The sequence below is a fragment of the Crocuta crocuta genome, unplaced genomic scaffold (genome assembly GCF_008692635.1).
Source record: "Crocuta crocuta isolate KB4526 unplaced genomic scaffold, BGI_CrCroc_1.0 scaffold854, whole genome shotgun sequence".
NCBI lineage: Eukaryota > Metazoa > Chordata > Mammalia > Carnivora > Hyaenidae > Crocuta > Crocuta crocuta.
This window is the reverse complement of record NW_027531536.1, coordinates 1,526,737-1,553,967: the sequence shown is the minus strand read 5'-3', so window position 1 is coordinate 1,553,967 and position 27,231 is coordinate 1,526,737. Positions and strand designations below refer to the sequence as shown.

Genomic DNA, 27,231 nt, shown 5'->3' with positions numbered 1-27,231 from the left:
GGTTCACTTCTCGCACATCTGCGTGTGGCTTGTTCAGCGTTTGCTATCCCAGGGCTTCAGATGCCGTCAGAGCAGAAATTAGACAGTAAGATACGGTGTTTGCTTTAGTTACTTGGGGTTGTTGGGAACTCCTGGCTGACCGTTACACGGTACCTGCTTGCCTGTGAGTGGCTGATAGCAGGACACCAGTGATAACCTGACTTTTTATCATTCAGTTGAATGTACCATTGGTTTTAGATGTGTTACTTCCAGGATTAGAAGCCTAATCACTGATGTTTGTAGAAGAAAACCTCTAACATGGCTGCATGCGTGTGCGTGCATGCGTGTGTGTATGTGTGTGTGTGTGTGTGTGTTTTGGTGGTATTTAATTCAGTGGTACTTGACAGGAAATACCTTCATTACCATTTGCTCCAGGCACTTCCGTTCGTTGTGCTCAGATGACACTCCCATGGTACGACGGGCTGCTGCTTCCAAACTGGGCGAATTTGCAAAAGTTCTGGAATTAGACAGTGTGAAAAGTGAAATTGTTCCGTTGTTCACTAACCTAGCTTCAGACGAGCAGGTAAGTTGGTCGTTAGTATCTGAGGTACATACATTTCCTTTCCTCTAATGTTGTAAGGATTCCTTTGGGAGTTTTGGTTGTATGTTAGGATCCTTTTTGTAAAATTAATACTTAATTTTGGGCTAGATAAAGTTTAATATGACTCATCTCGGTGCTTTTTTTTTTTTTTAATTTTTTAATGTTTTTATTTACTATTGAGAGACAGAGAGAGTCAGAGCATGAGCGGAGGACGGGTAGAGAGAGGGGGAGACACAGAATCTGAAGGTGGCTCCAGGTTCTGAGCTGTCAGCATAGAGCCCAACGCGGGGCTTGAACTCACAAACTGTGAGATCATGACCTGAGCCGAAGTCAGACACTTAACTGACTGAGCCACCCAGGCCGTCCCTCGGTGCCTTTCTCTTTCTTTTTCAACCAGAGGGTGATTTTGTCTTGCACTAGCAGTGGTTACAAGAAGAGTCAGACAGGAGATGGGAATCCCCTAAGAAGGAAAGACCAAAGCTGTGTTAATGGCTAACACACTTTCGTGCATCGCATCTGGTCACAGTGGGGTCATGTTGTCTGGAATTTTTGACTTTGAGATAAATGTGTGTTAGGAAGGCTGCCTGAGCCTCTCTCCTCTGGAGGAGTGTATAGGGGGACTTTGCATAATAGCAGTTTTAAGTCCAAGGATCTAGATCTTTTTGGTAGAGATAGTAACAATAAGGAGCACGTGTAGTAAGTGTGTGATTTTTCTTAGCCTGTTCTAAGGGATTTACGTAAAAGAAGTACTTGGGTAGCAGTTGCCCTGTGAGGTAGGTAGCCCGCATTATGTATTAGGGAACAGACGCTGAAGATTGAAGTAGCTTTTTCGGGGTGGCGTAGTTAGCAGTGGCGTAAATGGGGTTAGAATCTAGGCAGTTTGGCTCCAAGTTCACAGCCGTCACAGCTAAGCTGGGCTGACTGCCTTATGGTTAGAGGATCCACCCCCAGAGTTTCTGGAGCCTAGAAGAATGTGTGTGGGGTTGTAACTTGCCTGGTGTCTCCCTGGAATCCCTTCACACGTGGGGGACCTCTTGATGAGCCTCAGATTGAAAGATGGTAAATTTACTTTAAAATAATTTTAAAAACTTACTGAAATAACACATAGAAGAGAGCACAAAATACACAACTCCGAATGATAAGAAGGTTAGGAAGCAGAACTTGGACAGCCACCCGGAGCTGGAAGGCCCCCGAGCTCCCTCCCTCGCACGCCCATCCCTGTCCCCCCCAGATAACACTTGCTTGACTTTTGTGGTTACCAGCTGCTACTTCTCTTTGTACTTTTAGGGAACTTTATAGTTTAAAACCACACTGTTCAACAAATAGAATGTAAGTTACCTGTTAATTTTTAAGTTTTCCAGTGATCACATTTTAAAAACTAAAAAACAGGAAATTAATTTTAATAATTTACTTGACACACTGCATCCAAAATAATGACCATTTGAACATGGAGCATTACCATATTTCATGGACTCAGGAGCCACATGTGGGTGGTGGTTACCACGTTGGACAGCGGAGGTTGAAGTCCTCATTTAGGGTTTTATTGATTTTTGCTTCCCATGGTATAATTTAACATTTATTTTGATCCCCTGTATTTCCTGCAGCTTGATAGTTGAATCTAGTGTGGGGGAGGAGGCTTTGCAAACTTTGCCTGTAAAGGGCCAGATAGTAAATATTTTCAGCCTTGTGAGCCAGTCTCTGTTGTAACTACTCAACTGTGCTCTTGTAGCACAAAAGCTCTGTATGTAAACTGATGTGTGTGGTGGTGCGGTAAAACTTTATTTACATAAAGTAGCTGCAGTTCTGGATGGGGCCAGTGTTTGCCCCTTCCGTGATCTAGAGGCTTGATGGGATTTAGGTTTGGTATTTTTGGGGTAGTAAGACCACTTCATGTGTGGGATTGTATACTTCGTTAAGAGGCATGTAATTTCTAGTTGTGGTATATTAGAAAAAATAATAAGTGCTTAATCGTAAGATACATGTGTGTATAATCCATCTGACCACTGGTAGAATTGTGGCTTCTGGCTTATTCATTCTTTGAAAAGGTAGTTACTGAGTACCTGCTACATATCAGGCACTGTCCCAGGGCTGGGCTACAGTGTTCAACCACTATAAACAGGTCGGTAAGCATGATAAATGCGAGGGTGAAAATAAAGTCGGGTGATGTAACGGGGACTGATTACAGGGCATTCCTCTGGACTGGTTTGTCAGAGTAGGACTCTGCAGAGGTGGTGTAAACTGAGACACACAAGAAAAATGGCAGCCATACCCTGTTCTGGAGTACCAGAGCCCCAGGAGAAGAGAAGTGCAGGAGAGGGGGCCTAGGAAGGTTGGAACATGCTGGGTGATAGGGACTCTGGTGAGATCTTCTGGAGAAGATAGGCAGAGGCCAGATCATGGGGGCCCTTTAAGTCAGGGTCTGGAGTTTGAATTTTTTTTGTAGGTGCAGTGAGAATACACCTAGATTTTAAGCAGGGGTGGCGTGGCTTGGTGTAATTGATGTTTTAAAAAGAACATCCCGGCATTCTGGTTTCTGGGTGAAAGCTTAATGATAAGGGGGTCGGGAGGTGGGGTTTAGAAACCGGAAGACCAGTTAGGAGACTTTTGCCATAATCTAGGCAAGACAGGATGGTGAACGAAGGTGGCGCAGTGACGGTGGGGAGAATCCGGACTTGGTTTGGAAGCAGAGTCACCAGGACTACGGCTGGGAGGAGGGAAGAGCAGTCAAGGAGACCTTGATCTTTGGCTTCAGCCCAAACCGGGTGGGTGGCGGTGTCGTGGCTGAGACGGAGAAGAGGCCAGGAGGAGGAGCAGGTAGAGGGGAGAAAAGTCACTGATTAACAAATATTTATTGGTAGATATCTCCATAGATGATAGTAGTCCCTTGATATAGCATTGCTTTTAGATTCCAAAATTACTTGTATAGCCACTACCAAGAACCTAGTTCTGCCTTTTTTTAGCTTGTTCATCTGGGTGGAGGAGGGAGTATTTTGGGCATATTAGTAAATTATTGTTCATCAATGATTTTTAAAATTTGTAGTATTTTGAAAAGTATGTATGTGTAATATTTATAAAATACGTAATAGTCTATGCGCACATGCTATTCGGCGTTTTGGTCGCTCCTAGGTGCTTATGTTTATGTATTTTTAGTTTCTATTTGTTATGCCTTTCAAATCTGTAATCTCAGTTTCTGATTTCTCATTGATGTGTCTAATTGTGTATTGCTAAATACTTGCTAAAAAGACACATAGGTATCACATGGACACTTGGCAGTTTACATTTGGGGAACTGAGGTCATTAATCTCATAGGTTTCTAAATTTTTTGCTGCATTTTTCTAGGCTTGGATACCTCAAAGTTATTGTCTCTGATTTTCAACATTTAAAGCCAGTGGGGTTTTGTTGTTGTTGTTGTTGTTGTTGTTCATTACTCTTTTAATTTATTTTTTGTGTGTTTCTTTCCAAGTCATCCTCTCCTGCATAAACTATTACTGCCTCCCCAAACTGAGTATTTTGAAAATCTGAGCTTCCTGAGTGTTTCCCCTAGCCTTATTCTCTTGTCTTTGTTCTGATCTATTAAACAGCTAGTTTAAGTACAGCTTTCATTTTTATCCTTCAACAACTTATTACAGGAAGGCCTTGAAGACATCATTAAAATGTTCTTTTTTAATTTAATTTTTACATTTTTATTTCGTTTTCCTTAATAAAAACTCTGCACTCTAGCCAAGATAATTACTATTCACTTTAGAACAAGGTTTTTGTTTTTTGTTGTTAAATGTTTATTTGTTTTTGAGAAAGAGCATGAGTTGGGGAGGGACAGAGGATCCAAAGTGGGCTCTGTGTTGATAGCAGGGAGCCTGATGCAGGGCTTGAACTCACAAACCGTGAAATCATGGCCTGAGCTGAAGTCAGATGCTCAGCCAACTGAGCCATCCTGCCGTTCCAAGAACAAGGTTGTTTCTCCCTTTATGGATTTTGATACACTTTTCCAGGCAAAGGGAGCCGCTGTTTCAAGACATGAAGCTGTATGTAGTGGCTTTTTTTTTCTTCTTTTCTTTTTGTTTTTTAAAGTTTATTTATTTTTGAGAAACCGAGAGAGACCGTGTGAGCAGAGGGGCAGAGAGAGAGGGAGACACAGAATTGGGAGCAGGCTCCAGCTGCCGAGCTGTCAGCACAGAGCCCCACCAGGGGTCTCGAACTCACAGACCATGAGATCATGACCTGAGCCGAAGTCAGCCCCTTAACTGACTGAGCCACCCACGGGCCCTTTTTTTCCTTCTTTTAAATGAAGCCCGCAGCGCTGCCTCAGACCACACGTGCTGCCTGTGGCTCTCCGTGGATATTGTCTGACTAACAGAAAGAAGTTGTATTCCTGTAGGATTCCGTGCGCCTCCTAGCTGTGGAAGCTTGTGTCAGCATCGCCCAGTTACTGTCCCAGGAGGACCTGGAGACTCTGGTGATGCCCGCACTCCGGCAAGCAGCGGAAGATAAATCTTGGAGGGTTCGCTACATGGTGGCTGACAAGTTTTCAGAGGTAGGGTTATTGTAGTGACAGTTTTTAAGTACTAAGAGAAAGAAACCCTTCTCTTCTGTTGTGTACCAGATGTTTCTGAATGAGTTCTTCTGAATGGGAAGTGCCTGTAGCAAGAACATACTTGAAGGTTACACTGTTTTGTTTGGCTCCTGTTAATTAACTTGTTAGTGTTAAAATCAGTATAAACCACAAATCAAAACCACACTGAGATACCACTTCACCCTGGTCAGAGTGGCTAAAATGAGCAAATCAGGAGACTCTAGATGCTGGCGAGGACGCGGAGAAATGGGTACCCTCCTACACTGTTGGTGGGAATGGAAACTGGTGCAGCTCCTGTGGAAACCAGTGTGGAGGTTCCTCAAAAAATGAACACTAGAACTCCCCTGTGACCCAGCAATAGCACTGCTAGGAATTTACCCAAGGGACACAGGAGTGCTGAGGCATAGGAGCACATGTACCCCAGTGTTCATAGCAGCACTCTCAACAATAGCCAAATCATGGAAAGAGCCTAAGTGTCCACCAACGGATGAATGGATCAAGAAGATGTGGTTTATCTATACCGTGGAATACTACATGGCAATGAGAAACAATGAAATCTGGCCACGTGTAGCAACATGGATGGAACTTGAGGGCGTTATGCTGAGGGAAATAAGTCAGGCAGAGAAGGATAAATACCATATGTATGCACATATAGGAGGATTCGGAGGAACTTAACGGAGGACTGTGGGGGAGAAGAAGGGGAAAAATAGTGGGGGAGAGGGAGGGAGGCAAATCATGAGAGACTCTTGAATGCTGAGAACAAACTGAGGGCTGATGGGGGTCGGGGGAGGGAAGGCGGGTGATGGGCATGGAGGAGGGCACTTTGGGATGAGCGCTGGGTGTTATATGGAAATCAACTTGACAATAAACTATTAAAAAACAGTATAAACCATTAAAACCAGTATAATTTTTTTTATAGCTCCAGAAAGCTGTGGGTCCTAAAATCACCCTAAATGACCTCATCCCCGCCTTTCAGAACCTACTTAAAGACTGTGAAGCTGAAGTCCGAGCAGCTGCCGCCCACAAAGTGAAAGGTTAAGGAGTTCATTTTGTGTCGCAGGACATAGCCTTCATTTTGGTGCAGTTTTTAATGCCCATGACTTTTGTATGTTTGTTGTTGTGTGTCTTTACCTAAGAAACAACTGCAGATGTAGAAATGTCTTGTTGTGAGACAGAGCTACTCCTTTTATATTTAAAACCAAATAACCATTGTATCTTGTTGCTGTAAAAAGATGCCTTTTTAGGATTGTCGTATTTGGCATATAGGTTGACAAAAAGTACATTCAGAATAAGAGCTCTTTTCTCTCCTTGGAGCTTATTTGCTTAAACATAGGCTTTGATTTAATTTGCAACTGTGAGACACCTGGTGTCTTGTAAATGGCTGTATATAAGCAATATTTTTTTTCTATTTATCTTTTAGAACTTTGTGAGAACTTGCCCACTGAAGGTAGAGAGACCATAATTATGAATCAGATTCTGCCCTATATAAAGGTAAACCTAGCTAGATTAGTTTTTGTTTCGCTCTGCCCTATGTATATGATACAGGCAAACTTTACCTCAGTTTTTCTGTTTCTTTGTTTTACCTTAAAGCTTTTTGAGGGGCGCTTGGGTGGCTTAGTTGGTTATGACTGAAGCTTGATTTCATGTCAGGTCATGATCTCACGGTTCGTGAGTTTGAGCCTCGCATTGGGCTCTGCGCTGACAGTGCAGAGCCTGCTTGGGATTCTCTTTCGGTCTGTCTGTCTCTCTCTCTGTTCCTCCCCAGTTTGTGCACATGCGCTTTGTCTCAAAAATAAATGAATAAACTTAAAAAAACAATCATATATGTTAAACCTTTTTTGAGTTTAAAGGTGGATAGGGAATAATTGGGACAGTTACGTTAACATGACGTTGCTATTCATTACTTACTAGTGTTTGTAATTGTAAATGCTCTTTGGTGCATAGGTTTGTGTTATTTAACAGATGGCCTGAAGAAATGCATCAGCTAATCAATATTGAAGTAGTGCTGTCTCTTTAAATTCTTTGGGCGATGGTATGGAAGCCTCTGTTGTCTTGCCAAAAAAGAAGGCTTTTAATTTTGATTTTATTTTAGGAATTAGTATCTGATACAAATCAACATGTCAAATCGGCTCTAGCTTCTGTAATTATGGGATTGTCTACCATTTTGGGAAAAGAGAATACCATCGAACACCTTCTACCTCTTTTTTTAGCTCAGTTAAAGGATGAGGTGAGTGTATCTAAAAATTCTCTTGCCTTTGATAGTCTCATTTGGTTTGGTTTTGGTTTGGAGTTTCACTAAAATAGAACCTGAAACAGGGATGAAGGGATTAAAAAAAAAAAAGGTAGTTTATTTTAAACCAGTGACAATTCCTGTGTTTGGGTATGGAGTTCTATGTTCTGCAGAAAATGAGCACAAGGAGCCATTGATACAGACCTGAAAATGTTTGTAGGCCCTCTCTGCCTGATTCCTGCTGATACACACTGGTGTCCTCTCTTTAAAGCCAGTGTATCTTCATTTTAACCATTGTAAGTTAAAGACAATATATCAACATTCTAATGATAGCTAACATCTGTTGACTAATATAGTCTGTTAGGTTTCATCATAAATGCTTTGCCTGTATCATTACGTGTAATCCTCAAAACAATCTTATGAGGTCCATCTAATTATTATCCCTATTTTATAGATGAGGAAACTGAGGCAGAGAGATAAAATAACTCTCCCAGAGTCTCAGCAGTGGCAAACTGGGATTTGAATGCATGTAATTGATTACTGTCCTTATTGACTTTTCATTGAAAGTTCTGGTAGAGATCAGTTACATTTATGTGCTTTGAATTGTTTGAGTATTGAGTATTTCTTAGCTATACTTTTCTCACCTGAGTCAGTATTTTCTTATTAAAAATAAGTTTGTCAGTGGTTACCCTCATCGTGACAGTAGGAGAACATTGGGCAGAGACCTTGATGCTCATATGTGTTCTTGCAGTGTCCGGAAGTTCGTTTGAACATCATCTCTAACTTGGATTGTGTGAATGAAGTGATCGGGATCCGTCAGCTCTCGCAGTCTCTCCTTCCTGCCATCGTGGAGCTGGCTGAAGATGCCAAGTGGAGGGTGCGGCTGGCCATCATCGAGTATATGCCCCTGCTGGCGGGCCAGCTGGTGAGTACGTTTGCTCACCAAGGATGGGTAGTGTCAGCTCGTTGGGCACATTGACTGTGGCTCTTGGGAGCCCCACATAGCTTATCGGATTGTGTTCGTGTAGATGCATGAAAGTCTGGCCTGGTTGCCCGTAGCGCATGAACTTCCTCCAAGAAGTCACTACAGAAACACCTTTCACCTCCTTGCCCCCCTAAAACAAAGCCATAGAAGAGTAACAATTTGGTAGATATAACTGAGAGCGTGGTATTTGTGTCTGTGTGTCTGAAAGAATTCGTAACGGAGAAGAAAACGGAGTGTGTGGTTTCAAGATATGTCAGCCGTGACTTTGGCTGCACGGTCACGGTCCCAGGGTTGTAGGATTGAGCCCTGCATCTGGTTCTGTGCTGAGTGTGAACCCACTTGGGATTCTCTTTCTCTCTGCCCCATTCCCTACAAGTGATCGCTTTTAGAGCAGCAGCTGTGTTCAGTGTTTTTCTTCCAGAGCCTGCCTGTCTCTGGCAGCAGTTAAGCACTTACCCTTTGTTGAGTGTTGAACGAACGAATACCTGAATATTTTCTGAGAAAGCTACTAATACCTGTCCACTCGCGGCTAACGTTACTGCAGTTTGTGTCCCCTCTCCCCCAGATCCATTACTGTCAGATCACAGCGGGTGGGATGTGTAATTTCTCTTTTCTCAGACCACTGGGCATGGATTGCTGATTTGGGCATTTTTAGTTTACAGAGCGCGCCCTGTGCATGTCTGTGGCATCGTATGTTTTTTAAAAAATTTGAAGTGTCTGGTTCTTCCAAACGGATGCTAGAGGTGTCTGTGTGCGGGTAAATCTGTTTTTCCTCTGTCCCTCCCACGTGCTGCTGGGGGTCATCCCTCTTATTCACTGGTGACTGTCATGGGTCACCTGTCACCTGTCTGGAGTGGAGAGCAGCAGTGCCTGTTTGCTGGAGACTGGAGCTACTGTCCGTGGGTGCGAGCGGGACGGTGTTAGTATGGTTTGTTTTAGCGTCCGCTCCCGTCAGACCTGCGCAGCTGACGGAGGCTGGGGAGCTATGTGTAGGGGAGGGCGGAAGCGGGGCAGGTGGTGGGTGTGGTGGACCCGGAGCGAGGTCTGCTGTGACCCTCTCAGGCCTCTGGCAGGGAACACGTGCAGCCGCCGTGAGCCTTGTCCACAACGTCACCTTCTTGTTAGTCATGTTTTCTTGTTATTTTTCTTCTTATCTGTAAAGATTTTTATATCAGGCAGTCAATTTACAAGATTCTTTTAAGACTTTACGTGTGGCCTGGCTTGTGGACCATGGTGAATGTAAAGTGAAGCCACAATAATTAAGACTCAAGAAAAATCCATTACCTGCAGTGAAAAAGATCCCTTTGAAAGCTGACGTGGTCATCGAAGTGGATGCTAAAACCTGTTCACAGTCTGTGACCATAAAGCTATTTTGTTCAGTCACTATTTCCAAAGCACTGCAGCTCTATGTTTTGTCTGTTTACAGTACACAGTCACTGGTCAGTAACTTCTTAGCCACTAGAGAGAGCACCACCTCTACATGTGCGTGCAGGCCCCGCACAGGCGGCGCGGGGAAGGCAGATCTCGCCTGGCACCGTCCCGTGTGCTGCCGGGGCCCACGGGGCCGTGTGTGTCCGGCTGCTGGCTGCCAGGGAGGACAGAACCGGGACGCCAGGGTGGCGCCGCCGGGCACTGTGTGCTGGGGCCGTGTCCCCCGAGTCCTGGGCCCGCCCCCTTCTCCCTCTTCTGCTTTCTCCCATCATCCCAAATTCTGTCTTAACTGGGGGTCTCTCTCTTTCTTGATGTCCATTTCTTCATCCTTAAGGATTTATTACGATATTAAGCAGGCAGGGATACAAAAAGAGAACCATTATCATGGACGGGTATTTTCCCGTAGCCCGTTTTTCACAAGTGATCCACACGCTGCTCGGCACACCATCTACCATGCGCTCTTCCAGCCCGTGTGCAGTGTGGGATCTGGCTCCTGGCCCCCCTCTTCTGTCGCACGTAGCGGGGCTTGGGCCGTCTCGCGCATGGTTTTCTTTGTGAGTGCTGTCGAATAAAATAGTCTCAATATTTGTAATTCAGGTTCCACGCTCTTCCTTTTCTGGCTGGTTCATGCGTTCGGCTTATTTGGAAACCTGTTTTTTAGCTCTCAGGTCATTTTGATGTAATGTAAATAGACCATCTTGATTTCTGAACTTTGGAGATATGTATTAATGGAATCTTCTGTATCCATAGGGTGTGGAGTTCTTTGACGAAAAGCTGAATTCTTTATGTATGGCCTGGCTTGTGGACCATGGTGAGTAAGCTCAACACAGATTATTTTGGAAGGCCCGTGTGTTTCTGTACATCCATTTTTCATAGATTGCCTTTTTAGAAAGGAATCCTAATCTGACCAGACATTTAACATTACCTCTGTAGGGACGAAGAAAGGCTTCGATTAGAAGCTCCCCTTGAGCATGAGCTTGATGTTTTTATTTTGTGTCAGTTTCTTTTGCCTTAAATTTTATTTTCTTCATTAAGAAATCTCTGCCCTGTTTCCTAGCCATTCTCTTATGTTGTTTTCAAATGACCTTTTTTTAAACATAGACTCCTTCCTTTGTCCCAAGGGCTCCCACTCACACACGGCATGTTGTGTTCGGCTCCTGCAGACTGGGTGGGATAGGGATTGGCATCCGAGGAAAGGCCCAGGGGGAACAAGTGGCTACTTGGCTTCTTTGAGGTGACAGAGGGAAGGAGGAACTCCGTGGCCCAGGAAGGGGGTCTCAGAGTGGAAGCCGTCAGCTGTGCCTGAGGAGGGGGCGCCCGGGTGTCTGGTTGTGGGGGAAGGCAGGCTGACTGTGCCCTGGCGGCTGCTGGCTCGAGCTCAGGCGGGTCAGAGGGAACACCTGTTTGAGAGAGTAGGTTTTGAAATAACTTCTCTTTGTATTTATGCCCTTGTTCAGCATCACAGAATCCTTTTCTCCCAGTGCCACACACTCCCTGAAAGCTGGTGTTGCTGCTTACCGAGATAGCAAGGCAGTGGTTGTTTTCTGTAAAACCACCTTACGTGCTGACTCTTTGCCAAGGCCTCGGGTCCACGTATCCCCTCTGGTCTGCCAGGCAGCGGGGCGGGGGGCGGAGAGGGGAAGGCACCCTCTTTCCCCGTGAGATTCTCCGCCAGGCCCCATGTCCAGGCCCGGCAGCGTCAGTGTGGCCTGCTGCCTGTTCACAGGAGGGCCCCGGGGCTTGGATAAGGTCCTGCGTGAGCTGCGCTTCCACAGTCGGGTGGACGTGACCCGCGTTCTGTGTCACTACCACAGCATCTCACACGGCCTGCACGCACGGAGCGAGGCTCTGCTCTGCTCATCGGCCGCGCCTCTGCCTGGACGGGAGGAGGGGGGGTGCTTGTGGCCACTCGTACGTGGAAGCGGTTTCACTATGGGCATATTTTGATCTTGTGGGAGATTACATGGTTAAGAGAGAAGAGGATGGTGTGAAGGAAATGTGCAAATCTTGTGAAAGCGTATATATGCAAGTAATTTCAGTGTTTTCAATCTAGATGTGAAGACTTCTTTATTGTCTTGTCCTCTAAGGTTACCTTTGGCCATTTTTTTTTCTTTTTTAAATGAAACTTAAGTTTGGTAAATCATAGGAAAGAAATTTCTCTCCTTTTTGAAAGATGATGTTTATTTCTGATACATATTTAATGTTAGTGGAAGGACACATCCCAGCAGGTCATTCTGTACTTTTTTTTTGAAAGCTTGCATTCTAGATAAATTCTGAACAACTTTTGTTTGTTTTAAGTTTTTAAATGTTTATTTACTTTTGAGAGAGAGCGAGCGCGAGAGAGCGAGAACGAGCACCAGCAGAAGGGCAGACAGAGAGGGAGACATAGGAACTGAAGCAGGCTCCAGGCTCTAAGCTCCGAGCTGTCAGCAGAGTCTGACACGGGGCTCGAACCCATGAACTGTGAGATCATGACCTGAGCCGAGGACGCTTAACCGACTGAGCCCCCCAGGCGCCCCGATTCTGAGGAACTTTAAAGTCCTGATGTTCCATAGAGAATTGAATTCGTGCCATCTCTTCCATGTAAGATGGTACTGTGTGTGCAAGTCTCTTACTCCTTCGCTGCTCAGATTTTTCTCCTCCCGGTTTGGGAGTAAGAGAGACCCTGTTCCTTTGTCCTGCCCTGGCGGCAGGCGTGCTGGACTTGGCGTCGCAAGCGCTCTCTGGATCAGTGACCCGTCGGCTCCTAGTGGTTCTGTATGCAGTTCATCACAGGGGGTTTTGTTGTTAGCGTTTGTCCTGCATCTCAGACTAACTGCTGTGTAGTGATCACTGATCAGTCAGATTGTTGAAGTTTTCCTGCTTGCTAAACTACTACAAGAATATTGTGAAAAATCCAGAGTCCTACAAGGAAGAAAGGGGTCACCACTTTTCCTGAGGTTGAGTGGACAGTATTGATGAGAAGGAGGGATTCAGAAGGGGAATGGATTTCGTACAGGAGAGGGGGGAAAGCGTCAGAGTGAGCACGCGGAGGGTGGTAGGCATTCAGAGGGACCATGCACGTCCGTCAGACCTTGAGGGGAGAGGGAGAGCCGGCTGGCAGAACTCTGGAATGGCTTGCACTCTTTTGGCGCCAGGCTGAGAGGAGCCAGGGCCGTAGCGGGCATCCGGCCAGGTCCAGGGGAGTGCAGCTGAGGTCTGGGCCCGGGCTGAGCCCGTGTGCCACCTCTGCTTACTCTGGCTGCGAGGTCCCTTTGCGTGATGATGGAAAAGATCTCCCGCAAAGTAAACAACAGAATTAGATAGGAGGACACAGATGCTCTGGGTGGTTCCACGTAGGGGGAGCAGCGGGGAGGAGGTTGTGCCAAACACGAAGCCTCTGAATGTGGAGGGAGACCATTCGGGTCTCAGGGTGCGGGCAGAAGAGTTGGCTTGAGGGCGCTCCGTGAGCGCTCTGGCTGTCACTGCCAGGTTGTTCCTCCTGTAGACTGTGGTCAGGTTTCGTGCTGGTAATAAATTCTGTACTTTCTTGGCTGTGCGGTCCTTCCTGGTGGCCACAGTGGCACTGCCTCAGGATCTGCGGACTCGGAAGAGTTGGGTGTTTGCTGGCCGGAGGCCTTATGTGAATCTGCCAGGACAGGGGCTGCGGCTTGGCTGGCTGGCCTTGCCTATCCCATTACCCAGGGGGGTTGGGCCTACCTAGAGACAGAAGTAGAGTAAGGAGTCCGTGCTCCCTGCCCTGGACTTGTTACCTGAGCCCCGGGTTGGGGTCCTTCAGGCCCTGGGAAGTGAAGTAGCACCAGGCCTGACGCCGTCCAGTGCTGTGCACAGTAGCAAGTTGTTGAGGAGGTAGTAGCTCGGGCTTTGGGCGTCTGGATTTACGACGTCCTTGAGAAGTGATCTTACGGGGATGTCTTAGACGTTAAAGCAGGCACAGTTATCCACAGAAGACGTTTGACATGTCTCAACATCAGCATTTTAAGGGAAGAGACAGGTTGCCAGAGGTTTCCATTTGGCGTCATGCAGGTGGCCACCGTGGCCTATACGCGACCTCCTTGCTGGCCTCGTCTCCCCAGCTGTTCTTGCTGCTGCTGGAATAATCTTGCTTCAATACCACATTGGTCATCAGGTCACAACTTTGCCTTGAGAACTCAGTGGTTTTCTTACAAGATCTCAGTTGAGCTCTCCAGGTACTCTGTGTTCTGGGTCCACCTTGACTCTGACCTTGCAGGCTTGCTTAGGGCACTTAGCTGCCTCCGTACCCTGGGTCCGTTGGTGCCTTCCAGGAATTCCTCCCTCCTCTCCTCCTGACACAAGTCCTCTTCAGTCTTCGAGGTCCAGGGCAAGGCCTCTCTTCCCTGAAGCTTCCCAAACCTCCCGTTTCTTTCTTCTCTCAACTCTTGTACAGCCCTCAGGACCTTTGCTACACAACTGCATTCTTTGTCATCGTCAGTGTGCCACCACGAGACTTCTTGGCCCGTGTTAGCTTTCACATCTCTGATGGAGCGTGTGATCTTTGAGGGGAGGGAGCCTCTGTGTTCTTTCCGGATCACCTGGCACATAGGAGGCACTATAATCACCTGCGTCCTCTGCTTGGACATACTACACGTTGTTAAACGATGCTGAGACGGAGTCCGTATTATCACAGTCACGTCTGAGCATGTTTGCCAGTGTAGAATGACTAAGTGGGGAGTGTGGGGAGTTTGGTTTCTGGTCCCTTTTGCTGACGGTGTGAGCGAACGGGGCTGTGCTCCTGCCATAAGCTTCGTGACCATGTGCTCTGCGCCTCTTCCGCCAGTGTATGCCATCCGCGAAGCCGCCACCAACAACCTCATGAAGCTCGTTCAGAAGTTTGGAACCGAGTGGGCCCAGAGCACCATCGTTCCCAGAGTGCTGGTCATGGCGAATGATCCCAATTACTTGCACAGAATGACCACTTTATTCTGCATTAACGTGAGTCTTCCACAGGATTATTGCTCGGCCCAGGCGGTAAAGCAGGTATCTGGGGCTGTCGTTCTGAATTCCAAATCATCTGTTTCTTAGGCCACTTAATTTGGATGGTTGATGAGAGAAAATGTCCATTTTCAAATTCTTGGTAAAATGTGCGGGAGCTTGGTCAGCCGGGAATTCCGGGTTAGTTCTGAGTCGTCGAATGCTTATTTGGATCCCGCATTCGGAGGCTCAAACTAGCAACCTTTTCCTGCTGGTCAGTGACTTTCTTAGTAAATACTAATTTGTCATCTCAGATTTGGGGGAGATTTAAAAACATGAGGAAGTATTTTAACTGCACCGTCTTAATTCTTTTTCTAGGCGCTGTCAGAAGCCTGCGGTCAGGAAATCACCACGAAGCACATGCTGCCCGTTGTGCTGAAAATGGCAGGGGACCAAGTGGCGAATGTCCGTTTCAATGTAGCCAAATCTCTTCAGAAAATTGGACCCATTCTGGATACTGAGTAAGACTTGAGTATTACTCTGGCTTAAAATAGAGTTAAAGATTTACCCTGTAGTGGCGAGTTAGAGCAACAATTAGGTTCACTGATTTTCACTTGACCCGAGATAGGGGTTTGGGTAAAGATAATAATAATTGAAAAACCGTGGCTGAGGTGTTCACTCTGACTTTTACGTTGAAGCTCTGTATAGGTGCCCATCACTGTCTGAAGCTATTGGGGATTTTAGAAATTAGTACCTAGGACCTAGGACCTAGAAATTACCTAAAAAATTAATTTTTAAAAAATTTTAAACTTGACAAATTGTCATAGAACATGTATATCCGAGAGCATTTATCTGGCTCGGAGGACGGCCTTTCACAGACAATCCTGTTGGATTTCAGTGCTTTGCGGGAGGAAGTGAAGCCAGTACTACAGAAGTTAGGCCAGGATGAAGACATGGACGTCAAGTACTTCGCACAGGAAGCCATAAGTGGTGGGTCTTGCTGTTTCCTGTCCTGCAGCTCGGGCTTCGGCGTTGGGGGCGGCGTGAGTGAGGCAGGGGGTCGTGTATATGGGGGTGCCCCTCTGTGGGTGGGACCTTCTTGGCCCCCCGATGAGCGAGCCATTCTCTTAGTCCCAGGGGTCTGGCTGGGTAGGACTAGGATTCTCACTGGTCAGAACAGTCTGTCTTTCGGATTTTAATCAGTTTTTAAAGTTGAACTTGGTGAGCCTGGCAGAGTAAAGAAACTGGCCACGGGGAGAGATTCACCGTCTCATGCTTTTGGGTCGCTGTTGTCGTAGTGAATATTCACGTAGGTACTTCGTGAACTTTCTGTGCCACTAACTTGATTTTGTTTGGAATTTTCCAGTGCTTGCATTGGCATAATGAGGAACAGGAGGGACAAGACTTTACTAAATCCTTACCACAGATTTCTAGTCACTGTGCTCTTATGCTGGGTGGAGAGAGCGTGGAAAACCTTCAAGACCTCATCCAAGCAAATGGCAGCAACTTACAAGAGATCGGATTTCAGTGACTTGATTCTTTCTAAAGACGAAACGGGATTGTTTTTCACTTGTCTTCAGTTTTGGGATAATTTATTTAATTCTTGTTTGTGACCAGTTCCTGACACTTGGTCGGTCATATGTTGATTGTCTCCTAATGATTATCCGGCACCATCGGGGCTCACGCCTCCTCGCTGTTTATGTTTAGTCAGGCGCTGGCCCCTTACCGTCTCCCACCAAGCCTGGATGGGTTTGGACCCAGACAGGGAGGGGAGCGGTGTTCTTGGTGTTTACATGTTATCTGTCTGTGTGTCTCTCCACGATTCCACATTAGATACACATGATGTGGGATAACTTCTTGTATGAACACTCTCTTTGGGAGCTGCGCCGAGAGGTCGTGTAGTGGGCGCCACATTTTCCTGGCCACTGGCGATCGGCATTAGTGGCTCACGTGAATCGGGAGTATGGCAGCTCGGGGTTCACGTGTTGGTTGTTTTGGGTTTTATGTGCTTGCTTTTGGCTGTAATCATGTCCTTTGGAAGCCTGAAATACAGGTGTGTCTCGCTGCTGACGTGCGGTGTTGGGACCTCACTGAATTTCAGTGGCTCAGCACCGGGACTGCCTTCAGACGTGGCCTCCTCCCTCCTTCCCTCCCCCCACCTCCTCTCCTGGTCTCCCCAGGGGGAGACTTAAAACTTAGTGCCTCTTAATAAGCAGTAGTTGTACTGCTTCATTTTAAGATTGCTGTTTCATGTGTCTGCTGAGTAGGGCAACCACTGGTGGGCTTCTGGAAGGGTTTCCTGCCCCCTGCCTGGCTCCGCCTCCAGCTGCTGACATCTGGCCCTTGCTGCCTCGTGCCGCTGGGGCTCCAGACCGAAGCTTCCTTACTGGCGTCTTGGTGCGGGCGATGCTGGAGACTTAGCGTTTGCAATGTTTGTTTTTCTGCTTTATGGTAAAACCTCATTAATTTCTCCTGGAATTTAAGATGATGAGCTAAGCCAAAGGATTTGCTGGAGGAAATTAATAGTCTATAAGGAAGCCCGTTGTATCTGAACTACTTGAATCATTTTAAAAAGCACCCTTTAGCAGTTGATATGCCAATTACTGGTCACTCTTTTTAGTTTTACTAAAATACCTTCCATGGGGATTGTTAGAAGCTACCCCTTTCTTTTAGATGTATTCGTTTTACTCTTGATCCCTGAAATACTTTAAGTATGTTTTTCACGGAGAATATAACTACTTTTTCTTTTGGATTTATGTATATTTTTCATCTACTCACACTCGCATTGTTCCGATGAATTTTAGTTAATTAATGAAGCTTCACTGTAGCTTGTGTTTTGCTTCTTGGACGTTGCCGTGTGGTTTGCTTGTTTCCATTTTGGTTGTTGAATTGTTTTCTTTCACTCACAAGCTCTTGTAAACCCAGCGAGCCCTGTTCTGCTCTGTGAGGGCGAAGACTCACTGTAAAGCTCTGCACGCGAGACCGTTACGTTGGACCAAATGCTTCCGGGTTTGTCATATCCTAGAGACACAGAACCTGACTCAGACGTTACTGCCTGCGTTCGCAACTGCCAGCCTACCTTCTGGGACGTTTCTATTTTGTTACCTTTTGGGCAAGGATCAGATCTATTCCTGGGCAAAAAAATGTTCCTGCATGCTCATTTTAACGTCTTAATGTTGATGCTGTAAACATTTAATTTTAGTTTCATAGTTTTTTGTTTGTTATTCTCTCCGGGCTGTGTTCCGCTTCGGTGAGTTGCATATTTGAGAGGCTGTTTCATGCTTGAAACAGACTCCACAGCTATTGCTTCGCGCTTTGGTTGGGAATGCCGTTGGTTTGGGGACAGACTTTTAAATGCCTTTTAGATGTGGGGTGTACTCTTAGGGGCCCTGAACTTTGGCCTCTCTCTCCAAGACTGGTCTAAAGGAGACAGGAGCCCTTGCTTTCTCAAGCATGGGTCTGGGAGCTAGGCAGAGCTCTGTCATTTTGGGTGACCCTTAGGGACTTGATTGACTTTCTGATTTAAGCAATAGAGAATCCCTTCTGTTACTCAGGGAAGCTGTTCTCTGGCTCATAACTGGTCATAATGTCCGTTGATTACTTTTCCTATCTTGATTTCATTAGAATGTCAGCTCCAGAAGCTCTGGAAGGGCAGAGAATTTTGTCTGTTTTTTTGTCTTCTGCTGTATCGCCGGCACCTAGGTCAGTGTCTGGCGTACATAGTAGGTGCTCAATAAAAACATGTTCATTGAATTTCTAAAATCTGTCCTCTGATGTGTTGTGTGTGAGGAACGTGTCCTCGAAGGTACCAGACGGACTGCGTCTCATTCCCCCGCTGGCACGGGAAGGATCGTACAACTCTTACACAGGGTTGGGCCACCTTCCCCAGGCCCCTGCTTCGTCAGCGGCCCCGCTGGGGTTTGCACGATTGCCCCACGTGTCCTTCATCCTACACCGTTCGCGTCTGTTCCGTTAATGATGAAAGTGGAGCAGAGACAGAGTGGAGCAGAGGCTAATGCCAGCCAAACTGCCCCCTCCACCCTGGGACGCGCCCGCATGTCTCTCCCCACCTCTGTGCGCCTCCCCGCGCAGGTTCAAGGGACCAGATCCCGTCGGTCCGTGCTGCCGCGAGGACAGCAGCCTGAAGCCGCGTCCCGTTTCGGAAGGACAGACCGTGCCGTGTGTGGTTTCGACAAGGGCTTGTTGCAGTCACGGCCCTCGGCTCGTGGAGGTGCCGTGGCTCGGCCCTGGGCTGTGAGGCGCTGGGGGTCTTGGCCGGACGGCTTGTCCCGATCAGCACAGACGGCAACACGATCGGGCCCCAGGACACTCGCACAGACCTTCGGGGGAGTTGGATATGTCATTCCTGACGCAGAGGGGAGCGAGAGCGGTGCGCCTCGGTGCGGTGTCACCCGTCACCGCCGGGCCGCGGGGTGGAAAGTCGGTGCTTTCCTGGCACTCGCGTGCTGGTGGCCCCACAGGGACGGGGTGGGGGGGGCGCAGGGCCGCCAAACTCGCTGGGCGCGGGGCCCTTCTTCTCACCTTCGGCTGAGAGTCGTGTGATGCTCTGCTCTTGAAACTCCACCGCCTCTGCCTAGAGACCAGAGCGCGGGAACCGTGTTCTCAGTTTAAGGATGAGTGGGCGTGGTGCGCGCGTAGGGGACCGTCGCCCTGGGACTCGCGGACGCCTCCGCCGACTAGGGCCTCGCCCCTCTCTCCGTCGCTCGTGCGTCTCCAGGCCTTTTGGTGCCTATGGTGGTTCCACCATTGCCTGCTCGCCTCCGAGAGCCTCCGGTGTCCAGGAAATTACATAATGTTCAGTTGGGATGGGAATCTTCTGGAGAATGAAGTTTAATTACTCACTGGGTAGCAAAGCCAAGTCCTTTCTCCAGTTCTCTGAAACTGATGTTACCAGTTCTGAGAGGAGCCAGGTCTTTGCCGTGCGGCCGTGGCTCTGCAGGCGGTGGCCAAGATGGGGGGGGACACCCTAAGGCCCCGTGTGGTGGCACTCTGCGTGGCCCTTGAGGGACGGGTACTGTCTNCCGCTTACAGGACTGCCGTCTGTGTCCCTAGCAGTGGCGCAGAGGCTGAGGAAGCCGGGTTTCCCTGCGAAGGACGGCGAGGAGCCCGGCGCTCCTGGGGCTGACAAGATCCACTTGCTGAGAGCCCGAGAGGACCCGGGGAAGGTACGTGCGCGGCGCCCGGGCTGCAGGCGCGCGGGCGGGTGGCCCCGGCCTGGTGCTGCAGCAGGCGACGCAGAGCTGCCTTGGATCGTCTCCCCACGAGCCAGAGGGGTCAGCCGACGGGAGTGTGTGGGTGAAGCCTGTCGCCCTCCTCCGCGTCCTGCGTTAGGAGGGCCGGGGTGGGCTTCCCGGAGCTGTGGCTCCTGCGGCCGGGGGGGGGCTCCGGGCTGTCCTCCCCGGCAGAGGCAGCGAGGCTCGCGCAGGCCGGCTGGTTGGCGGGGTCGCCCTGGAGATGGGGTGCTCCCGCCCGCTCACCTCCGAGACTGTGGACCGTCCGCACTTGCTGTGGCTTCTCTCTGGCAGTTGTCTCCATTCAGGGACAGCACAGGTTCTGTCCCTTTGACTGTGTAGGGGCCCCAGGCCGCACGTGATGCCCGTCTGGGGAGGGTGTGCGGAGGTTTTCCACCGGAAAGTAAGTGCTCATTCATTGGAGCTGGTGGCGGCCACCGCCCTGGGGCTGCTTGTTAGGAGGGTGGTGTTTGGCTTACAGATCCAGTTGACCTTGAACTTCAACACAGCGGTCAGGGCACTGACCTGACCCCCCTTCCCCACGCAGTTGAAAACGCACATAAAACTTTGGACCCCCCCCCAACGTAACTACAGAGAGACTCCTGGTGACCGAAGTCTTACGGACACCAGCAGGCGAGGAGCACGTATTTTGTACAACCGGGGCAGCTGGAGGGAACGTGTGTCAGAATGCCGAGGACGGGGCTACGCTCGCCGGGTTGAGGGGAGACCCTGCGTGAGTGGCCCGCGCGGCGCACACCCCGCGCTTTGGGGCGGAGGCCTCGCCCGCCTGGGGCTGCGTGGCGTCGGTTGGGCAGACATCGGCGACTCGGGCCTGTGGTGCTGGGCTCGCCCAGGGGACATTGTGGCGCCGAAAGCCCGTCTTCTAAGTCTCCCTGGCTTCGCCCTCGTTCCGAGTAGACTGAGGCCATGAGAACTTTCTCCTGTTGTTCAGGCCCCCAACTGCGGTCCTTCACCCCGGAATGTTCTCGCCTTCCTGTGGGCCTGCGCTGTTATCCCGGGGCCAGAGCTGCCGGGCGGGCCTGTTCGGGTGGTCTCCCCCGCCTACCCCCCCAGCTGTCCCTGTGGCGGCGGCACCGCGGGTCGTGCTGGGTGACCGCGCCTCCCGTGGCAGACCCGCTCAGCCCCGTGCTGGCCGCGCGCGCTGCCGTCCCTGGAGCTCCGGGCCCTGCCCGCCGTGCGGACGCTGCCTCGGTCTTCACGGCCCCGGACGGGAGGTGCCGTTCGCTCCATTTTTCAGGGGGTTGTGAGCCTCCCCCCGGTCCCGTTCCTGTCTCCGTGGGGGTCTCCCGGCAGCGGAGGCCGCTGAGGCTGCGGATCATGTAACCCAGAAAAATCCCCCGCCGCCCCTGCCTCAGACTCTCTGAAGGAAAATGCCCCGAGGGTGAGATGGAAGGAACTGAGCGTTGCCAGGCAGAGCCCCGCGTGTCAGGGGCCGGCGGCCAAGTGAGTGATCCAGGAAGTCATCCAGGGCGAGCCAGAAACCGTTCTTAACCCTTCCCTCGCCGTCCGTGCCGCCCCTGCCTCCTGGGCCAGCGGACGGGAGCCCGAGGCCGGAGCCGGTTCCTTTGGCCGCAGGGTGCCCGCTCGGCCCCGCGTCTGCTGAGCCGCGTCTGCCCCGGACGTCACACATGTCCCCCACGCGGGACCTGCCCGGGAGCCGCGTGGCTGCCTCGAGCTCCCCGCCGGCCCCCGGCGCCTCAGCCGCCTGGTGGCGGCGGTGGTGGATGGGCTGTCCCCCTCCCGTCAGGCGGGGCCGCCCTTCTGGCCGCTCTGCCTTTGCCCTGCGGTGACAGGGATGCCCTCCGTCAGGCAAGGGTTAACAGAGGATTTGTTTATTGAATCACAGAGTAACTGTCACATGATTTTAATCAAAACACCATTTCCCTGACAACAGTGATGTCAGTCGTGTTATTGCAGGAAGGAGCAGCTGTGAGGGACACTCGGCCTCCACGCAGCCCGGTCTGGAGACTCCAGCCCCGGGAGGCGTCCGTAAATAGTGGTTGCGGGCGCTGACGGGCCAAAGCCGCCTCTCCCTCTGCTCCCCTGCGTCCAGCACCCCTTCCCCCTTCCGCCCTGCTTGCCTCTTGTGGTTTTCCCGGCTTTCCTGATTCTCTCTGGGCCCCGAGGACTTCTGGCCTCTGGCCTCTGTCTGTCCTTCGTGCTCGAACCGGGTAGCTCCCGCCAGCCCGAGGTGGGGCCGCTGGGCTCCTGGGGCTGGCCTGGTGCCTGTCCCCGACCCCCCCGCCCCCCCGGCCATCGCAGGGGCTCGGCTCTGGGTGCCTGGATAGAAGAGGCCCCGAGAGGCTACCGGAGGCCTGAGTGAGGAGGACGCAGCCAGAGGAGGGGGGGGCAGCAGTGCCCTCAGGCTCTGGCCCCCACCCGCCACCATCCCCACCGCGGGAGCCTGGGGGCCTCTGCCCCTCTGCCCAGGGGTGGGCCTGAAAGTCGCCGGTGGAGGACAGAAGCCCCCTCCTGGGTGGGATGTGGATTCCTGCGGATGCTGTTCCGGTTGCGGCACCTGCGGCTGGTGCTGCCCAGAACTCCTGACCGCGAATGGAAGAATCCAGGCGAGAGTTCTCGGCTCACCACCTGGAGTAGGTGCTCAGAACAGGGCGGCCATCCCCAGCCGGTGCCGCCATCTCCCAGGTGTCCCATGGCCATGGCGGAGCCTGGTTTTGGGGGGTCAGCAGTTCAGCGAGAGCGGGGCGCGTAGAGGACGAGCCGTCGAGGGGCTTTCTGCTTGGAGGGCAGGGCGAGGCCAGGCTGCCCTGGACCCTCACAGCAAAGCCAGGAGTTAAATCAGCTGGCGTGTGTTCCCCGCTCGCACTGGGCACAACGAGCCTTTGCTGTGCTGCGCTCAGGGCCCTGGTGCGGCTGGCAGTGGCGCCTCCCACGCCGACCTGGCACCGGCCGCTGTCCCCGGGGGGCGCCGCGCTGTCTGGAGGGCCTTCTTGGCGGGCAGTGGGGGCCCCAGCGGGTGGGCGGGGGCAGGCGAGGCCCTCCTGTCCCGGCCGGGCCCTGTCTGCTGGCACAGCGACCCTGCCCACCATGTGGGCTTCTCTGGGGACTGCGGGGCAGCTCCTGTGGGTCTCAGGCTGAGGCGGCGGCCGAGGCTTCCAGGAAGGGCCTTGGGGGCTTTTCCGTCCGCTCAGCAGGGTCCGTGCCCAGCTGCACCGCGGCGCTGGCACAGCAACGGGCTCAGGCCTGGGCGGCAGCGCCGGCCGCCCAGCCCCCTTCGCGCGTCTCAGGCCCCTTTCTCGCCCCCTCCTCTTGGAGGAGCGAGGAGGAGAGACGGAGTCCGCANNNGCCCCCCTGGGCCCGGCGGAGACCGGGGTCTGGGGCTCCGCCCTCCTCCACCTGGGCCAAGACTGTGGCTCACAAAGGCCACAGAGGGAACGTCTGTCAGTCAGGGGCCTGGCTGCCTGGTTTCGGCCACTCTGCTGGCAGGTCTGTCACGTTGGCCTGTGCTCCGAGGCGGTTTTTGGCAAAATTCGGTGGGAAAAGGGATAAGTTTGCAAAACACTGCTGAAATTGTTTTCCTTAAAAAAAAAAAAAGGCAATTGAAACTCAGGGTCACTCAGTTCCCGGGTTGCCCAACAGGGGGAACAGCCTTCCAGGGGCAGGACTGAGCCCCCAGCGCGGGGGGCGGGGCTCTCTGGCTGCGCGGAGCCACCCCCCCAGCCGGGGCGGTCCCCTGGGGGAGTTCGGGGCACAGCCTGGGCTCAGCTGCGATGGTTTGAGTGAAACCAAACCCCCGTTGAACTTGCTGCCAGAAAGCAGGCTTTCGCGCTTCCGATTCTCTCCGGGCGGGCCCGATGCGCTGCNCGGCCGGCGGGGGGGGGGGGGGGGGGGGCGAGGGACCCGCGGCTGTGAATACGCTGCAGGGCCTTGCTGTCCCCGCCCCCCGGCGGGCCACCCCTTGCTCTGGGGCTTGAACTTGCGGAGCCGGATGCGCCTGCCACCTCTGCCGGCCTCTGGCGCGTGGGCTCCGGGAGCAGCAGGTAGTGCGGGCCGCGTCAGCCTGTGCCCGGCAGGGCAGCGTCCGGCAGTGGCGGCCACAAGCAAGGTATTATTTACGCTGCTGACGTCAGTGAGAACATATTATCCGCTGTCCCTTCCTGGAGCCTGAAATGGGCACCAGAGCTCAGGGAACACTGCCACCTTCCATACTTTAAATAAATTCTGCCCAAGGCCCGATGAGATAAAGGCCCCATCTCATCTGCCTGACATTCAGATCACCCAGGCTCTTAGAAAACCAGTTGTTTTTATTTTAATTCAATTTTATGTTGGAAACATAAAAACAGTACATTTTCTTTGCAGAAAATTACCCCCTTTAAATTACTATTTGATAACAAAGATCATTTATTAAACTGCATTTTCGGCAATTTTCTAACATTGAAGGTTACATTTTGATTTTTTTTCACATTGGAGCTATTATGATTTGCACTCAAAATACCAAAACTATTGAACTCACCATTTTTTCTTAGTAATTGAAAATAACACACAGAAAAAATAACTACAGTTTGATTTTTATCAAAAGTAACTTTCACAAACCAAAGACCACCCTCTTCCTTCCAGAAATAAGCAAATAATCTTGCCCTTTCCACAAAGTGCAAATATCTCAATCGCTTTTATTAAATTGCAGTCCCCACAGAGAAGCAAACCTTTTCTTGACGCTGCTTTTCCCGTCCGAGACCCCGGCCCAGGCAGATTTCTGTCACCAGCCAGTGGCCGGCTCCCACCGTCCGGGGCGGTGCGTTTGCAGGGTGCTAGTTTGGACTTCCCTGGTTACAGCTCCCCTCTACCCCCCACTCCGCCTCGGACGAGACAGAGTAGTCAAGCAGAGTAGGTTAGCTTTTTTAACCCGTAAAAGTGTCTAATCAGCCCTTGTGTCTAATAGACCTTAACGTAAAGAACTAACGCCCCTCCTCAGGGGAGGCTTTTCAGATTCGTCCCCAAGGGCCTCCCTTCCTGGAGCTGAGCCCCCAGCGCAGCGCCGCAGGAGCGGAGGCGCCGCCCGTCAGGGCTACTCCTCCAGGAAGGGACAGTTGTGCAACCAGGAGAGACCAACCATGCTGGCTGGCAGCCGGCTGTGGGCTCCGTGCAAGGCTCTGGGAGGCGCCCCCCAAGCCAGGCAGCTGCCAAGGGGAAAATCGGGTTGCGAGTCGGAGTCCCCCCTCAGCCGGTGCTCCGCTAAGACGGGGCCTCACAATGCTCCCGAAGGGGGGAAAGAGGGTGAGGGAGGGGCTGGAACACCCCACAGCTTGTCCTGGCCCCTCCCGATCAGTCAGGCCCCCTAAACTTTCTAGAGCCTTCGTGTCCTCAGCCGGGTGGCCAGCTAGCTTGACTGACTGGTCGTGCGGAAGGGAAGAGCAGTCTGGTGAAACGTGTGTGGATTAATGTACAAACACTCTCAGGCATGCGAGCAGAGGAAGGGGTGGGGGTGTGAGCGGAGGGCTGTGTGTGGCANACAGCAGAGAGCCTGGCAGAGAGCTCGTACGTGAAAAAGGGTTTTGTCTGGTTTAGAAACAGGCAGCTGATACTGCCGTTGTCTTCCACCCCTCCCTCTGAAGACAGAAGTCTGTAAAAATTTCCAGAAGCAACACAGTGATCAAAGATCCCTGCCTCTATAATGACTCCAACTTACTACCTGTTCTCCAGTTTTTACCTTTGATGTCTAGGCACACAGAGAGCGAGCGGCTTGGGCGGCTTCCCAGGAGGCAGTAGAGGCGGCCCGGTTTGGGGGTACAGCCGCAGCCAAGGTAAGCGCCCCCGCACAGGGCTGAGGCCACACCGGTCTCTAGAGGAGGAATGTGAGAGATCTGGAGTAGGATGTCTTTTAAACCAAAAGGGGGCCTAGGTGTTAACGGTGGACAGAAACTCTTAACTGTGAGCCGACAGTCCTGTCTGGCGCGGGGAACCCAGTACTTAAGAACCACGGGCTGGAGCTCGGGAGGGCCCCGTGCCGGAAGCCACTCATTTGATGTGGCCGGAGCCCTGAGCTGCCCGCCCTGTCCCCGCGGTTTCTGCTTNGAGGACAGGGTGGGGACGGAGCCGGAGAGGGGGGCAGGGGGTGGGGAGCGGCCCGTTCGCGCCGGACTCAGGAAGCAGCCGAGCAGGGCTCCATTTCTGGGGCACAGAGGGAGTCTGCCGTTCTCTTTCCGAGGAGGGGGCAGAGTGTGATACAGGGTCTTCCTCTGTGGGCTCCAGACAGAGAAGAGGGGAAAAGGGGCGCCGCCGGGCAGGGCAGCGCCCCAGGGACCCTAACGGGCATGTAGCCCTGCTGCTGCGGTCACACGCTGTACTTGCCTTACAGGGACCAGCGTACCAGGTGCGTGTAAATCCCAGAGGCACCCCTGCCCAGCTGGAAATTGCAGGCCTGGCGCACTTCTCCCAAAGCAGACACTAATACCCCTGGATTAAAAAAGAACATAGAGAATAAAGTACCACACGTATTGCACTTTTTGCCGAATGAAAATTTTACCTCACGTCCATGTTGCCAAAGTCTCTTCAGAGAAGTCTGGTTTACAAGACAGTAAAGCTAACGATTAATATACAGTAGTGTACACACTGCTACTGTGAAACAGACCGGAAAGAAAGTCATTATTTCCAAGTAGCCTCATAAGAATAGCGGTATGAAGCCTTCTTAGTGTCATTTTAGTGTGTGTGAAAACTGCTTGGAAGTGTACAGAGGTCAGAGGTCACTAGTTAGGGGACAGATCACGTGGGGCTGGGAAAACACTCAACTGACCAACACCAGTCGCTCACCAGCTTACATTTCAGTCAGGATGATCGTTCTGGAATGGATTCATTTCTGCTTGACAAAAGCAAATAGGAGCTTACGACACGGGTCCAGCAGGGCCAGGTCACGCTCTTCACCGGGGAGCGCCTTCCGGCGGCGGCGGCTGCTGNCCCCCCCCCCCGCCTCCTGGTCGGCCACGGCTCCAAGGTTCCCCAGCCCTGCGGCCTCTGTGTCCACCTGTAAGTGCTGCCCTTGCAGACCCCAGTCTCAGGCTGGAAGGCCTTTTCATTTCACAAATATTACAGTGCTTCTGAAAATTTTGGAAAAATATCATTTAAACAAATCAAACCCTGTTTCATAACTGGCTTATTTTGCAGAGACTGAAAACAGGTTGGAGATTGTAACGAAAGCTTAGCTTCAATGAAATCATGTTCTCTATCTCCCGAAACCGTGAATCTTAAGCACAAGGAGGAGTAAATCATCCACAG

At 51.1% G+C, this 27,231-nt stretch overlaps 1 protein-coding gene across 4 annotated transcripts; it reads left to right on the top strand.

Annotated features, from left to right (window-relative positions):
- On the top strand, positions 1-26,461 carry PPP2R1B (protein phosphatase 2 scaffold subunit Abeta). 4 transcript variants are annotated; one of them, XM_077772681.1, is made up of 14 exons: positions 1-85; positions 415-562; positions 4,956-5,111; positions 6,070-6,184; positions 6,571-6,641; positions 7,243-7,377; positions 8,132-8,305; positions 10,547-10,607; positions 14,595-14,749; positions 15,107-15,249; positions 15,627-15,718; positions 19,805-19,914; positions 25,683-25,763; positions 26,318-26,461. In XM_077772681.1, the coding sequence occupies exons 2-14, from the start codon at positions 449-451 to the stop codon at positions 26,408-26,410; spliced, it is 1,500 nt and encodes a 499-aa protein (XP_077628807.1). In that variant the 5' UTR covers positions 1-85; positions 415-448; the 3' UTR covers positions 26,411-26,461. The 4 variants fall into 4 exon arrangements, with proteins under 4 accessions (XP_077628807.1, XP_077628806.1, XP_077628808.1 ...); XM_077772680.1 differs by having other exon boundaries at positions 19,802-19,914; XM_077772682.1 differs by having other exon boundaries at positions 19,802-19,914; positions 25,663-25,763.
- Positions 26,462-27,231: the final 770 nt, after the last annotated feature.

Coding starts and splice junctions, on each gene's coding strand:
- PPP2R1B (XM_077772680.1), top strand. CDS start 449: ATGGTACGACGGGCTGCTGCTTCCAAACTGGGCGAATTTGCAAAAGTT. Junction 7,378..8,131: donor TAGCTCAGTTAAAGGATGAG/GTGAGTGTATCT, acceptor GTGTTCTTGCAG/TGTCCGGAAGTTCGTTTGAA. Junction 15,250..15,626: donor GGACCCATTCTGGATACTGA/GTAAGACTTGAG, acceptor GTTGGATTTCAG/TGCTTTGCGGGAGGAAGTGA.